Genomic DNA, 15604 nt, shown 5'->3' with positions numbered 1-15604 from the left:
TGTGTGCGTGTGCACGCAGTTGACATGAGGAGGAAGTCGTTTTGACACATTTCCATTTTAGTGAGCCATTTCTGAGAGCCAGAAATAAACTTCAGATGTGATTCTCTATACGTTGGAGAGGTGAGTTGCTGTTTTTAAACTGGGCTGCATTGCAACACAAAAAGTCTGACTTCACCATTAAAGACATGCTCCGGAACTTTTGCAAATAGTATTTTTTAAACCTCTCGCTTTGGGATGGATGTGTCAATGTGTAGTCCATACATGCATAATCGATGAGCAGCAAGGTTATTATAGTTTTGTGATTTAATATTTATTTTATTTCTATTCATTTTTTAAAACTGTTTAGTTTGTTAGTTTTCAGACTTGATTTACTAGTTTTTATTTATACTGAACAACAATATAAACGCAACATGCAACCATTTCAATGATTTTACTGATTTACCATTCATATAGGGAAATCAGTCAATTGAAATAAATAAATTAGGCCTTAATCTATGTATTTCACATGACTGGGCAGGGGCGCAGCCATGGGTGTGTCTGGGAGGGCATAGGCCAATCACCCACTGGGGAGCCAGGCCCAGCCAATCAGAATGAGTTTTTCCCCACAAAGGACTTTATTACAGACAGGAATACTCCTCAGTCTCATCAGCTGTCCGAGTGGCCGGTCTCAGGCAGTCCCGCAAGTGAAGAAGCCGGATGTGGAGGTCCTGGGCTGGCGTGGTTACAATGTGGTTGTGAGGCCGGTTAGACATACTGCCAAATTCTATAAAACGACTGGCTACAGCTCTGGTGGACATTCCTGCAGTCAGCATGTCAATTGCACTCCCTCAAAACTTGAGACATCTGTGGCATTGTGTTGTGTGACAAAACTGCACATTTGTTAGTGGCTGTGTAATGATCATGTGGTTTAATCAGCTTCTTGATATGCCACACCTGTCAGGTGGATGGATTATCTTGGCAAAGGAGAAATGCTCACTAACAGGGATGTAAACAAATTTGTGCACAACATTTGAAAGAAATAAGCTTTTTGTGCATATGGAACATTTCTGGGATCTTTTATTTCAGCTCATGAAACATGGGACCAACACTTTACATGCATTTTTATATTTTTTGTTCAGTATAGTTTGTTTGATAAAAACATTTCTATTACATTTTTACAGTGGGGAAAAAAATTATTTTGTCAGCCACCAATTGTGCAAGTTCTCCCACTTAAAAAGATGAGAGAGGCCTGTAATTTTCATCATAGGTACACGTCAACTATGACAGACAAATTGAGGAAAAAAAATCCAGAAAATCACATTGTAGGATTTTGTATTAATTTATTTGCAAATTATGGTGGAAATAAGTATTTGGTCACCTACAAACAAGCAATATTTCTGGCTCTCACAGACCTGTAACTTCTTCTTTAAGAGGCTCCTCTGTCCTCCACTCGTTAACTGTATTAATGGCACCTGTTTGAACTTGTTATCAGTATAAAAGACACCTGTCCACAACCTCAAACAGTCACACTCCAAACTCCACTATGGCCAAGACCAAAGAGCTGTCAAAGGACACCAGAAACAAAATTGTAGACCTGCACCAGGCTGGGAAGACTGAATCTGCAATAGGTAAGCAGCTTGGTTTGAAGAAATCAACTGTGGGAGCAATTATTAGGAAATGGAAGACATACAAGACCACTGATAATCTCCCTCGATCTGGGGCTCCACGCAAGATCTCACCCCGTGGGGTCAAAATGATCACAAGAACGGTGAGCAAAAATCCCAGAACCACACGGGGGGACCTAGTGAATGACCTGCAGAGAGCTGGGACCAAAGTAACAAAGCCTACCATCAGTAACAGTACATGTCCAGGCCCGTCTGAAGTTTGCTAGAGTGCATTTGGATGATCCAGAAGAGGATTGGGAGAATGTCATATGGTCAGATGAAACCAAAATATAACTTTTTGGTAAAAACTCAACTCGTCGTGTTTGGAGGACAAAGAATGCTGAGTTGCATCCAAAGAACACCATACCTACTGTGAAGCATGGGGGTGGAAACATCATGCTTTGGGGCTGTTTTTCTGCAAAGGGACCAGGACGACTGATCCGTGTAAAGGAAAGAATGAATGGGGCCATGTATCGTGAGATTTTGAGTGAAAACCTCCTTCCATCAGCAAGGGCATTGAAGATGAAACGTGGCTGGGTCTTTCAGCATGACAATGATCCAAAACACACCGCCCGGGCAACGAAGGAGTGGCTTCGTAAGAAGCATTTCAAGGTCCTGGAGTGGCCTAGCCAGTCTCCAGATCTCAACCCCATAGAAAATCTTTGGAGGGAGTTGAAAGTCCGTGTTGCCCAGCGACAGCCCCAAAACATCACTGCTCTAGAGGAGATCTGCATGGAGGAATGGGCCAAAATACCAGCAACAGTGTGTGAAAACCTTGTGAAGACTTACAGAAAACGTTTGACCTGTGTCATTGCCAACAAAGGGTATATAACAAAGTATTGAGAAACTTTTGTTATTGACCAAATACTTATTTTCCACCATAATTTGCAAATAAATTCATAAAAAATCCTACAATGTGATTTTCTGGATTTTTTTTCTTCATTTTGTCTGTCATAGCTGACGTGTACCTATGATGAAAATTACAGGCCTCTCTCATCTTTTTAAGTGGGAGAACTTGCACAATTGGTGGCTGACTAAATACTTTTTCCCCCTACTGTATATTTAGTTTTAGTGTTGGGGACAGAAAGTAGCCTATGCGTGGGAGGCTAAGAGCCATTAATGTGTTGTAGGCCTATAAAATATATATATCTTTTTTGGGGGGGGGTCACTTCATGCCACTGGGGGGGCAGTAATACATAAGGTGATGGACCATAGACTTGGATAGACATAACATCTGTGTCATGATGGTGTCTGTGAGATTATGGGCAGCGCCATTGAGGCCATCTCCATCTTGAAATAGTCAATTTTCTTCTTCTCAAGTAAAATTCATTGGCTGATCCCTCCTGATGACCCTGCTGTCATTAATCCAACCGGGTCATCAGGAGGGATCAGCCAATTAAGTTGGAAGTCAAACCCAGTTGACTAAATCAAAATGGCGAAGGTCCTCTGGTGCTGCCCATGCTAGCACAGGCTTTTGGTCACAAATGGTTTCCTAACCCTCTCTTCGGGCCCCCCCAGACATTTCACATTTTTGTTTTAACTCTAAACTGGCACACCTGACTCAATTAGTCATCATCAAGCCTTTGACTAATTGAGAAAGGTGTGCCAGTTTAGGGTTAAAACAAAAATGTGAAACGTCTGCAGGGGGCCTGAGGAGAGGGTTGTTGAAACCCTGCTAGAGGACTCCATACAACTTCATGGCCAGGACATATGTTTGGTTAGGTTTAAATTTATATATCAATCCTAATGTGACTAGGAGTTAAAGGATAAGCGCCTAGATTGGTGCAATATATATGGTGGAAGGAAACTCTCTTGCCCATGTTTACACCAATCCAATTTAAAAAAAACTTTATTAGTAGATGTAAGACGAATCAAGTACCTTTTTATCTGACAGAATGAGAAAGTGGAAAAACAACAAATTAAGTCATGGCACATTTAACATGTTTATGTTTATGTAATATTAAGCATGTACAGTTGAAGTCGGAAGTTTACATACACCTTAGCCACATACATTTATTTCACAATTCCTGACATTTAATCCTAGTAAAAATTCCCTGTCTTAGGTCAGTTAGGATCACCACTTTATTTTAAGAATGTGAAATGTCAGAATAATAGTAGAGAGAATGATTTATTGCAGCTTTTATTTATTTCATCACATCCCAGTGGGTCAGAAGTTTACATACACTCAATTAGTATTTGGTAGCATTGCCTTTAAATTGTTTAACTTGGGTCAAACGTTTCAGGTAGCCTTCCACAAGCTTCCCACAATAAGTTGGGTGAATTTTGGCCCATTCCTCCTGACAGAGCTGGTGTAACTGAGTCAGGTTTGTAGGCCTCCTTGCTCGCACACACCTTTTCAGTTCTGCCCACACATTTTCTATAGGATTGAGGTCAGGGCTTTGTGATGGCCACTCCAATACCTTGACTTTGTTGTCCTTAAGCCATTTTGCCACAACTTTGGAAGTATGCCTGGGGTCATCGTCCATTTTGAAGACCCATTTGCGACCAAGCTTTGACTTCCTGACTGATGTCTTGAGATGTTGCTTCAATGTATCCACATAATTTTCCTTCATCATGATGCCATCTATTTTGTGAAGTGCACCAGTCCCTCCTGCAGCAAAGCACCCCCACAGCATGATGCTGCCACCCCCGTGCTTCTTGGTTGGGATGGTGTTCTTCGGCTTGCAAGGTTCCCCTTTTTTCCTCCAAACATAACGATGGTCATAATGGCCAAACAGTTCTATTTTTGTTTCATCAGACCAGAAAGTACGATCTTTGTCCCCATGTGCAGTTGCAAACCGTAGTCTGGGTTTTTTATGGTGGTTTTGGAGCAGTGGCTTCTTCCTTGCTGAGCGGCCTTTCAGGTTATGTCGATATAGGACTAGTCTTACTGTGGATATAGATACTTTTGTACCTGTTTGCTCCAGCATCTTCACAAGGTCCTTTGTTGTTGTTCTGGGATTGATTTGCACTTTTCGCACCAAAGTACGTTCATCTCTAGGAGACAGAACGCGTCTCCTTCAAGAGCGTTATGACGGCTGTGTGGTCCCATGGTGTTTATACTTGCGTACTATTGTTTGTACAGATGAACGTGGTACCTTCAGGCGTTTGGAAATTGCTCCCAAGGATGAACCAGACTTGTGGAGGTCTACAATATTTTGTCTGAGGTCTTGGCTGATTTATTTTGATGTTCTCATGATGTCAAGCAAAGAGGCACTGAGTTTGAAGGTAGGCCTTGAAATACATCCACAGGTACACCTCCAATTGACTCAAATGATATCATAGCCTATCAAAAGCTTCTAAAGCCATTGCATCATTTTCTGGAATTTTCCAAGCTGTTTAAAGGCACAGTCAACTTAGTGCATGTAAACTTCTGACCCACTTGAATTGTGATACAGTGAATTATAAGTGAAATAATCTGTCTGTAAACAATTGTTGGAAAAATTACTTGTGTCATGCACAAAGTAGATGTCCTAACCGACTTGCCAAAACTATAGTTTGTTAACAAGACATTTTTGGAGTGGTTGAAAAACGAATTTTAATGACTCCAACCTAAGTGTATGTAAACTTCCGACTTCAACTGTATCTCTCCCTATCCCCTTCAAACAGGGTTAATAAAAACAGCTGCAAAAACATAAGCAATACAAAATGTATTCACAAATCTATCAGTTCAGAGAGGTTGTCGTTCAGTTTCTCGAGCTTGATGACAGAGAATACTCTCTCCACGAATGCTTGTGATGCAGGGGCAGAAACCAGATCCAGTGCCACAAGGCACAGCTTTGGATAAACCGCCATCCTTGCCTGCCAGAACTGGAGAGGTGTCTCTGTAAACATGCCCCCCTTTACCTCTTCCAGGTATTTTCACAGATCACACGGGGCACTTAATGCCCTGCCAGGTTGACCCTCCGGCTGGACAGTGACCTCAGACACAATCTTTGATGCGAGGAAGCTATTTTTCTGAAGCACTGTTGTCGAGATGCTTGCTGGATTTATCGTGCTGGCATCTTCCTGGGGTCCTGTTGCTCCACGGCTGTACTCCATCTCTGAGCGAAGGCAAGCTGCTGCAGGGGTTGGATCGAAGTTGGCTGCCAGAGGATTCAGTATGCATGCACAGTGTTCACGCAGTGACTTCAGGAGGACCTGTGCCAACTGTTTTGCAACAGTAGTTCACTGCAAGTGTTCCTCAAATTTGAGAATGCACAGCACCACATAAGACAGCGACTGGCTATCAGTTTGAAGTTGGTCATTGTGGATTGCGAACGGCTCCAACAACTTCATAAGCTGCTCTAGCTTGGCCCAGTCACGCTCCGTGCTCGCCCTCAGATTTCTTCCCTGTTAACTATTGATAGTGATGCACAAGCTAGACCTATTTGAAACCTCGACATCTACTGGCAGTATTTACCCGCCAGATTCAGAAGCTCGAAAACCCCATTAGAAAAAATGCTTGAAAACCCCATTAGATTTTTGCCCAAAGTTTAAAAGGAAAAAAATTAAAAAAACATAATTTATGGTGGTTTTTATTTTAGTTCGTTTTGCAGTCAATTATAATAGTTTTAGTTGTTCTATTTCAGTTTACTAACTTTTTTCCAATTTTTGTTTCGTTTCAGTTTTCGTTTACTATAATAACCTTTAAAGAATTACTGTCTTACCTTAGTGAGCCACAAAATTCCTACTTCGTAAGCAACTTTACTGGAAGCTGTGCCGCGCCATTTTCCACCACATAGGCCAGCCCCCTAGCACTTCTAGTTCTAGCCAATGAGCTTCAGCCCCTCACCATTTGAGTGACTGCTAGTAAGATGCACACACAGCAGAGCGAGAGAGCGCAATGACGTGGTGCACACATGACGTAGTACGCCATTTTCGGGGACCACTTTTGGCTCGTGAGCACTACTTTCAGAACTACTGGCTAAAAAGTATACAAAAGTACCAGAGAACCTCTTTAAGACCAATTTTAATTTATAGTGTATAGCAGGGCTCTCCAACCCTGTTCCTGGAGAGCTACCCTCCTGTAGGTTTTTATTTCAACCCCAGTTGTAACTAACCTGATTCAGTTTATCAACCAACTGATTATTAGAATCCGGTGCGCAAGATTAGTGTTGGAGCAAAAACCTACAGGATGGTAGCTCTCCAGGAACAAGGTTGGAGAGCCCTGCTTTATAGGCCTATTTCTTGTTCCTCGATAACTATAAAACTGGCCAACTGGACAGACCATGGAAATTGTACTTGGAATAATAGCCTTGCCAGTTCAGTGGAACTCTTATTTCTATGCTATCCAGCTCAGTATTTTATGCCTCTTCTGAGGTGCAAGATGTCACACACCACTAAAGATGGCTTTTGAACTTTTGAAGTTCCACTGAATTGGCAAGGCTATTATTCCAGTTGGCCAGTTTTATAGTTAGAAGTGACTGCACTTCCCAATTAACTGCAGTACATAACATGTCATAACATTACATAACATTAACATACATAACATGTCTATTTTGGATTTTGTGCAATAAATATAGAAGCTCACCATTTCAAGATAGTACACTGACACACATCAAGATAATCCTAAGTAACTCTCACACTTCACTCTCTCCTCTCCACTTTAAGACAAGGCTGCATGTAAACAAACTAGGCCACAAGCACATACCCAATTCAGCTCCAAAACCACACCACAGAGTGGTTTATCTGTGAAAGCATTCAAAATTCAAGTGCTCTCTCAGAAGTGAACATATTCCTCATTTTATGTCAAGGCTGACATAAATATATACTACATCCCTGATGTATATATCTATTAGCAATGGAATGCCATTAGGCTACTGTTACATGGAAAGTATTGTTACTCTTATAGGGTGATTTCTTGTGACCAGATCTTCTAATCTTTTGATCCAGGTTTCAAGTGAATTGAAGTTAGGGATGTATAAATTGTACTCTCTTTTGCTCCTTCAGCAAATCCAGTTTGTGGAAGACAAGCAAGAGTTCAGCAGGTTCCCTACCAAGGCAGGACGACGCTCCCTGTCTCGATCAATCTCTCAGTCATCCACCGACAGCTACAGCTCAGGTACTATACACACACACATACACAGCTATGTATGGATTGCTTGACCCTTTCTTGCTGACTTTTCCCCTCTCTGTCTCCTTTCCCAGCTGCGTCCTACACGGACAGCTCTGACGATGAAACTTCACCACGGGACAAAACACAGCTCAACTCCAAGGGCACCAAAGACTTCTGTGTGAAGAACATCAAACAGGCCGAATTTGGTCGCCGTGAGATTGAGATTGCAGAACAAGGTAGGATAACATGGTTCTGTGACCTGTCACCTCTCACACAAAGAACAATACAAGACAATCAGTGACCAGTGATAAACCTCAACATTCCTATGGTGCTCCCAGGTATAAAGTACTGGTTGTTGGTTATTTAAAGCATGTTCTTGAAATTTGCTGTCTTATGGCATGAATCAATTAGGCTAATCAATGGGTAAGGGTCTTTGATCCTAGGTAATATCGTGACATGTCAATAAAACCACTACTGGCATCAATCAGGATGCAAAGAGCAACAAATACATTTCTGTGAAGAAGAGACAGTAAAGTATATCTAAATGTAAATATTGCTCTTGCCAGGACTTTGGGTCTGTTGTGCAGAAATGTACTGGAGTCTCACCATCCAAGGCCAGGATTGGCCAAGTCAGATTGACAAAGACCCTGATTGGAGGGGAGAATCTGGGATAAGAAAAGAACAGCATCGCTCAGTTCTGTGCATGACTAATATACTCTAGCAGCTAGAGTCTAGCTTGTTATCTAAATTAAGGTTGTTATCTATATTAAGCTTGTTATCTATATTTAGATTGACCTCGACCAATCTGTCTGCAGGTATGGCTTCTGCTCTTAAGGGCTTCAGAGATGACTCCTGTGTCGTATTATTAGGCTATTCTCTGGTTTCGCTGATCAGTCATTCAAAGTGCAACTACGTCACATCAGAGAGAGAAACATAGTGAGCTCCAAAAGTATTGGGACAGTGACACATCTTTTGTTGTTTTGGCTCTGTACTCCAGCACTTTGGATTTGAAATGATACAATGACTATAAGGTTAAAGTGCAGACTGTCAGCTTTAAATTGAGGGTATTTTGAACTATTTAGAAATTACAGCACTTTTTGTCCTTGGCCCCATTTTAGGGAACCAAAAGTAGTGGGACAAATTCACTTATGTGTATTAAAGTAGTAACATTTTTAGTAGTTGGTCCCATATTCCTAGCACGCAATGATTACATCAAGCTTGTGACTCTACAAACTTGTTGGATGCATGATGAGTGAGGAAGTTACAGACGCACAAATATCATACCCCCAAGACATCTCTCACCATTACAATAACAGGGGAGGTTAGCATTTTTGGGGGGGGTATGATATTTATGCCTCTAACTTTCGCACTTATCATTATTCACAATTCATTCAGGATTATCAGTAATCATGGTAGCATCCACATTAATGTAGAAGTGTTTAGAAACATATTTTATTCTTATTTACAATAAAAGTGACTCCAGAATTATTATTATTTACCATTAATTGGGCACATAATAATCTGAAACACAACCAAAACAAACAGCAAATGCATCCAACACCTTTGTAGAGTCACAAGCTTGATGTAGTCATTGCATGCTATGAATATGGGACCAACTACTTAACTTTTTACTACTTTAATACACATATAAATGAATTTACTTTTGGTCCCCAAAAATGGGGGGGGACTATGTACAAAAAGTGCTGTCATTTCTAAACGGTTCACCCGATATGGATGAAAATACCATGAAATTAAAGCTGGCAGTCTGCACTTTAACCTCAGTCATTGTATCATTTCAAATCCAAAGTGGTGGAGTACAGAGCCAAAACAACAACAAATTTGTCACTGTCCCAATACTTCTGGAGCTCAATGTGTTATGCAGAAAAACCTAATATTGTTTACAGGTTCAGTCACCTTTGATGAAGCTGACCTTCGATTTTTGCCATGTAGCAAATTCTATGATTCTTGTGTTTAATTTCAGACGTTACTCCCCAAATAATTTAGATTCGATGTGTTGTCCTTGGCCTAAATGTTTAGTGATATGCAGCATGGCAGGTCTGACGTGGCTGTTACAGACACAAGGTACCCCCCAGCGACCTTCCTTTGCTGGAAATGGGACATAATAAGTAGAGCACTGGGATTAATTGTTACAGTGTAAGGATGAGTATGTGTATTTTATTGGTGTCGCATTGCATCTTAATCTACACCATAACACTGTCAGCACAACCCCAGAGCTTGATATGGAGTGTTCATCCTTCTCCAATGAATTGGCAGGTTGCAAAGTCCTAGCTTATTTTAGGGTATTTGAATTTATGGAGCTCAGAAGGTTCTGGTGCAGGAAATTATTTGAGACCCTCAATTATGAGAGAGGTTTTTGGGAAGGGCTTTATATTCAGACCACTTTTCTGGTGTCTACTCTGTGAATGTGGCTAACAAGTTTTGTAATCTCTTTCGCTCCATCTCTTTTGCTTTCTTTATCACCCCACTTCTCTCTTTCTCACTCCCTTCGCTCGCTCGCTCGCTCTCTCTCCTCACAGATATGTCAGCATTAATCTCGCTCAGGAAGAGAGCCCAGGGAGAGAAGCCACTTGCTGGGGCTAAAATCGTTGGCTGCACTCACATCACTGCCCAGACTGCAGTAAGATAACTATCCCTGTCTTACCTATCATACTGCAAAGGCTACAGGGGGACATCTTTCTCCTTATGAAGTAGGATTTGAAGGTCACAGAGGCTTCTTCAGTAACCAAGTTGGCCCTGTTGTTTACACTAACTTACACTGTCTCCATTACCCAAGCTTTGCTGCAGTGAAATATCTCTCTCCCTTACATAGGTTACATACCTAAATATCAGTGCCAAGATTGCAGTATAATCTCTCTCCCAACAGTGTATCTACTGTACCCAACCACCACTGCTCTAACTGCTGCATTTTGCTCTTTGACTAAAAATGGTAGCTGGCTCATCTCATGACACCCCATAAATAATGTACAGTGTCTCTAAAGCCTTGTTCACATTGGCAGTTTGAAGTGACTCAAATCCTATTTATTTGCATATCCAATTCGAACCTGCAGTGTCACGACTCCCTCCGACGCTGCCACCTCTCCTTGTTCGGGCAGGCTTCGGTGTTTGTCTTCACCGGGCTTCTAGCCACTGCCGCTCCTCATTTCATCATTCCATTGGTTTTGTCTTGTTCATTACACACACCTGGTTCATATCCCCTCATCAGTACCTGTATAAGTGTTCCCTCTGCCCCCTTGTCTTTGTGTGTGATTGTTTATTGTGAGGATAGTGAAGCTCGGTGGAGCTCTTTGTATTTTGTATCGCCGGGTTATTTTCCCCGTGTGCCTTGTTGGTTCCAGTGCGCCTGTTTTGCGCACTGGACTGTTTTGACGCATTACTGCGTAACTCTGTTTTTCGGAATAAATCCTGTTATTCTGTGATTTACCCTCCTGTGCCTGACTCCTTCAACTCACCCATCACAGAATCACACACCCGCCATGGAGTCAGCGGGAGAGGAGCACATGCCTTGAGTCGTGGCACGGGTCCGGGAGCATTCGACGATGCTAGCCAGCTTGGGAGAAGCGATGGATCGGGTTCTCCAGGTCGTCCAACGCTTGGAGAGGAGAGGACCCAAAGCTTTCGGGACCAGCTGGCCGACTGGATCCAGCCACCCACACCCCAGCACCCAGAGGGATCCATATATCCCGACCATAGGATTTCGACGGGACAGCTGCTCTCTGCCAGGGATTCCTCCTACATCTGGAGTTGTACTATTCGAACATCAGCCCGGATCCATCAGAGCGGGAGAAGGTGTCCGCCCTCGTCTCCTGCCTCTCAAGGAAAGCCCTGGAGTGGGCCAACGCGGTCTGGAGTGAAGGAGGAGCCGCGTTGGACAACTATGGGGAGTTCGCTCGCCTCTTTCGGGCCGTCTTCGATCACCCGCCCGAAGGCAGAGAGGCGGGCGAGCGGCTGGTCCACCTGAGGCAGGGGACGAGGACCGCGCAGGACTTCGCCCTGGAGTTTCGGACTCTAGCGGCTGGGTCCGGGTGGAACGAGCGGGCCCTCATCGACCACTTCCGGTGCCATCTACGAGAGGACGTCCGAAGGGAGCTAGCCTGCCGGGACACCATGTTGTCCTTCAATCAACTGGTGGACATGGCCATCCAGTTGGACAACCTGCTGGATGCTAGAGGACATCCTGGAAGGGGCCTGCCCATTCCACCCCCCCCAACCCGGATCACGAGCTGATGGAGCTGGGTGGAGCGGCGATCCGGGAGAACGACAGCGCCAGTGTCACTCTAGTGGCACGAGAGGACATTCTCCTGCAAGCTGTCGTCACCATTTTTTGTGGTCTGGAGGCGGCAGGCAGGGCACTCTCGCGTCACCCCAGGTATCGGAAACCCACACTCGTTCAGAGCCCTCTGCTGCGCACTGTACCCTACACGTCCACTTCCCTGATTACACAGTAGTTCCCCAGTATAAGGCGCTGGTCGATTCAGGCGCAGCTGGGAACTTTATGGACAGGTCATTTGCACATAGTCTAGGCATTACATTGGTTCCCCTATCCATTCCACTCCCCATCAGAGCACTTGATAGTCGACCACTAGGGTCCGGGTTCGTTAGGGAAGTTACAACACCAGTCACTATGGTTACGAACGAGACCCATAGAGAGCAAGTCACCTTTTTTATTATTGAGTCTCCTGATTTCCCTGTTGTGTTAGGTCTTCCCTGGTTAGCACTACACAACCCCACTTTTTCATGGCCGCAGAGGGTTCTCATGGGGTGGTCGCGAGAGTGTCAGGATAGGTGTCTAGGTGTTTCCGTTGGTGCAACCACGGTGGAAAGTCCAGACACTACCTCGCAGGCTGAAACGGAGGCGATGGAGACATACGTCTCTGAGTCCCTGCGTCAGGGGTTCATACATCCCTCCACTTTGCCCGCCTCCTCAAGTTTCTTTTTTGTGAAGAAGAAAGATGGAGGTCTGCGCCCTTGCATTGATTACCGAGCCCTTCATTCCATCTGTGATCGAGTCAATGCATGGGGCGCGCTTCTTCACTAAATTAGATCTCCGGAGTGCGTACAACCTGGTGTGTGTCCGAGTGGAAGACAGCATTCAGCACAACCACGGGGCATTACGAATACCTGGTGATGCCGTACGGTTTGATGAACGCTCCATCAGTCTTCCAGTCCTTTGTGAACGAGTTGTTTCGGGACATACTTGGTAGCGGTGTAGTGGTCTACATCGATGACGTTCTGGTGTATTCTGCTACGCGTGCCGAGCATAGGTCCCTGGTTCGCAAAGTGCTGACCCAACTGTTGGAACATGACCTTTATGCCAAGGCAGAAAAGTGTCTGTTTTTCCAACAGTCCGTCTCCTTCCTCGGATACCGCATTACCACCTCAGGTGTGGAGAGGGAGGGAGATTGCATTTCAGCCGTGCGTAATTGGCCGACTCCAACCACGGTTAAGGAGGTGCAGCGCTTTATTGGCTTTGCCAACTACTATCGGAGGTTTATCCGGGGCTTTGGCAAGGTCGAAGCTCCCATCACATCTCTGTTGAAGGGTGGGCCGTCCCGGCTCTGCTGGTCTGCTGAGGCTGACAGGGCCTTCAGTAACCTGAGGGTTCTGTTCACCTCAGCCCCGGTACTGGCCCATCCCGATCCATCACTACCGTTCATGGTGGAGGTGGATGCGTCCGAGGTAGGGATAGGCGCTGTCCTATCTCAACGCTCAGGCACGCCACCCAAGCTCCGCCCCTGTGCCGGCTTCTCCAAGAAGCTCAGCCCGGCGGAGCAGAACTACGACATTGGTGATCGGGAGCTGTTGGCTGCTGTCCGAGCCCTGACCATGTGGAGGCACTGGCTCGAGGGGGCGAAACACCCTTTCCTCGTCTGGACGGACCATCATAACCTGGAGTACATCTGGGCAGCGAGGAGGCTGAACCCTCGCCAACCTATTCCTCACCCGGTTTGATTTTACTCTATCATTCATCCTGGGTACGAAGAATGTGAAGGCAGACGCACTGTCACGACCCAGAGGAGAGGCCCATAGACAACACCCCCATACTCCCGGCCTCCTGTATTGTGGCGCCAGTAGTATGGGCAATGGACGCGGACATAGAGCGGGCGTTACGCACAGAGCCATCTCCACCTCAGTGTCCAGCTGGGCTGCAGTACGTGCTGTCTCTTGTCCGTGACCATCTGATCTATTGGGCACACACATCCCCCTCCTCTGGTCACCCAGGTATCGGTCGTACAGTGCGCTGCCTGACCGGAAAGTACTGGTGGCCTACCTTGGCTAAGGACGTGAGGGTGTATGTCTCCTCCTGCTCGGTGTGCACCCAGAGTAAGGCACCTAGGCACCTCCCAGCGGGTAAGTTACAGCCCTTACCAGTTCCACAATGGCCATGGTCCCACCTGTGTATTGACTTTCTCACTGATCTTCCCCTCTCTCAGGGTAACACCACCATCCTGGTCGTTGTGGACCACTTTTCAAAAGCCTGCCGCCCCTTTCCTCTGCCCGGTCTTCCCACGGCCCTGCAGACTGCGGAGGCCCTGTTTACTCACGTCTTCCGGCACTACGCGGTGCCAGATGACATAGTGTCTGACCGGGGTCCCCAGTTTACATCCAGGGTCTGGAAGGCATTCATGGAACGTTTGGGTGTCTCGGTCAGCCTGACCTCTGGTTTTCGGGTGAGCCTGACCTCTCAGGTGGAACGGGTGAATCAGGATGTGGGTAGGTTCCTGCGGTCCTACTGCCAGGACCAGCCGGGGGAGTGGTCAGTGGGGGGCCTTCAGTACCTCGTGGAGTGGGAGGGGTACGGTCCGGTGCTGGGTTCCGGTGAGGGATATCCTCGATCCCTCCCTATTGCGGGATTTCCACCGTCGCCATCTGGCTCGCCCTGCTCCACGTCCTCCTGGCCGTCCCCGAGGCCGGTGTCGGCGCGCTTCTGGAGCTGCTCGTCAAGGGGGGGGGGGGGTTCATATCCCCTCATCAGTACCTGTATAAGTGTTCCCTCTGCCCCCTTGTCTTTTTGTGTGACTGTTTATTGTGAGGATAGTGAAGCTCGGTGGAGCTCCTTGTATTTTGTATCGCCAGGTTATTTTCCCCGTGCGCCTTGTTGGTTCCAGTGCGCCTGTTTTGCACACTGGACTGTTTTGATGCATTACTGCATAACTCTGTTTTCCAGAATAAATCCTGTTATTCTGTGATTTACCCTCCTGCGCCTGACTCCTTCAACTCACCCATCACATGCAGTCTGAACAGCCAAAAAGCACATGAATCGGATATTTCAAGCCACATTTCAAACCACCTTCGCATCTGATTCCTGGCCATGTGACTTGTCTGAACAGTAAAATCTGATTTATTTGCCCTCAAGTGGTTTTAAGACTGTTATTCAGCATATTGTTTTGCTTGCTAGCTACTCTGTTGACAGTTTGACAAGAACATGTGGTAGCTATCTAGCTTGTTAATTGTTTACAAACAATTTTGTGAATGTGCTAGAAAGCTAAACAGCTACCTAGCTAGCCGACTGCTGTGGCTAGCCAAAAAGGACTTGTTTTGAAACTTGGATCATCTTATCCTTTGATGCTTTAAAAGTGTTCTTACGCTAGGATTTTGAACATTCAAAGCAACTGGGAAATGTCCATGGAAGGCATTGTTGTCACCTTAGCATGCTACATAACTTCTGAGTGATAGGGAGCACAAGCACCACCACCAATCAGCCTACACCCCTGCACACACACATGTCATTACTATGACAAGTAGCGTAGCGTTGTTAGCAAATGACTGCTGTCTGAACACACATCCGATTTGGTCACTTGTAACTTACTGTTTGGACAGTCAGTAATCCAAAACGTATTTGAAAAACAAAACTGATTTGAGCATTAAGGCCTGCAGTGTGAACAATGCTTTATAACCCATTAGT

General features: G+C 45.3%; 1 protein-coding gene across 1 annotated transcript in view; it reads left to right on the top strand.

Annotated features, from left to right (window-relative positions):
• The window catches only part of LOC121575286 (S-adenosylhomocysteine hydrolase-like protein 1), a 96833-nt gene that overhangs the window by 49500 nt on the left and 31729 nt on the right, over nucleotides 1-15604 (top strand). Inside the window, exons 2-4 of the mRNA XM_041888275.1 lie at nucleotides 7575-7686; nucleotides 7773-7916; nucleotides 10218-10318. Coding sequence (XP_041744209.1) covers nucleotides 7575-7686; nucleotides 7773-7916; nucleotides 10218-10318 — 357 coding nt within the window. The remainder of the gene's footprint in view (nucleotides 1-7574; nucleotides 7687-7772; nucleotides 7917-10217; nucleotides 10319-15604) is intronic.

Source organism: Coregonus clupeaformis, chromosome 10 (assembly GCF_020615455.1).
Source record: "Coregonus clupeaformis isolate EN_2021a chromosome 10, ASM2061545v1, whole genome shotgun sequence".
NCBI lineage: Eukaryota > Metazoa > Chordata > Actinopteri > Salmoniformes > Salmonidae > Coregonus > Coregonus clupeaformis.
The sequence above is the reverse complement of the archived record's forward strand: the minus strand, read 5'-3'. Positions and strand labels throughout refer to the sequence as shown.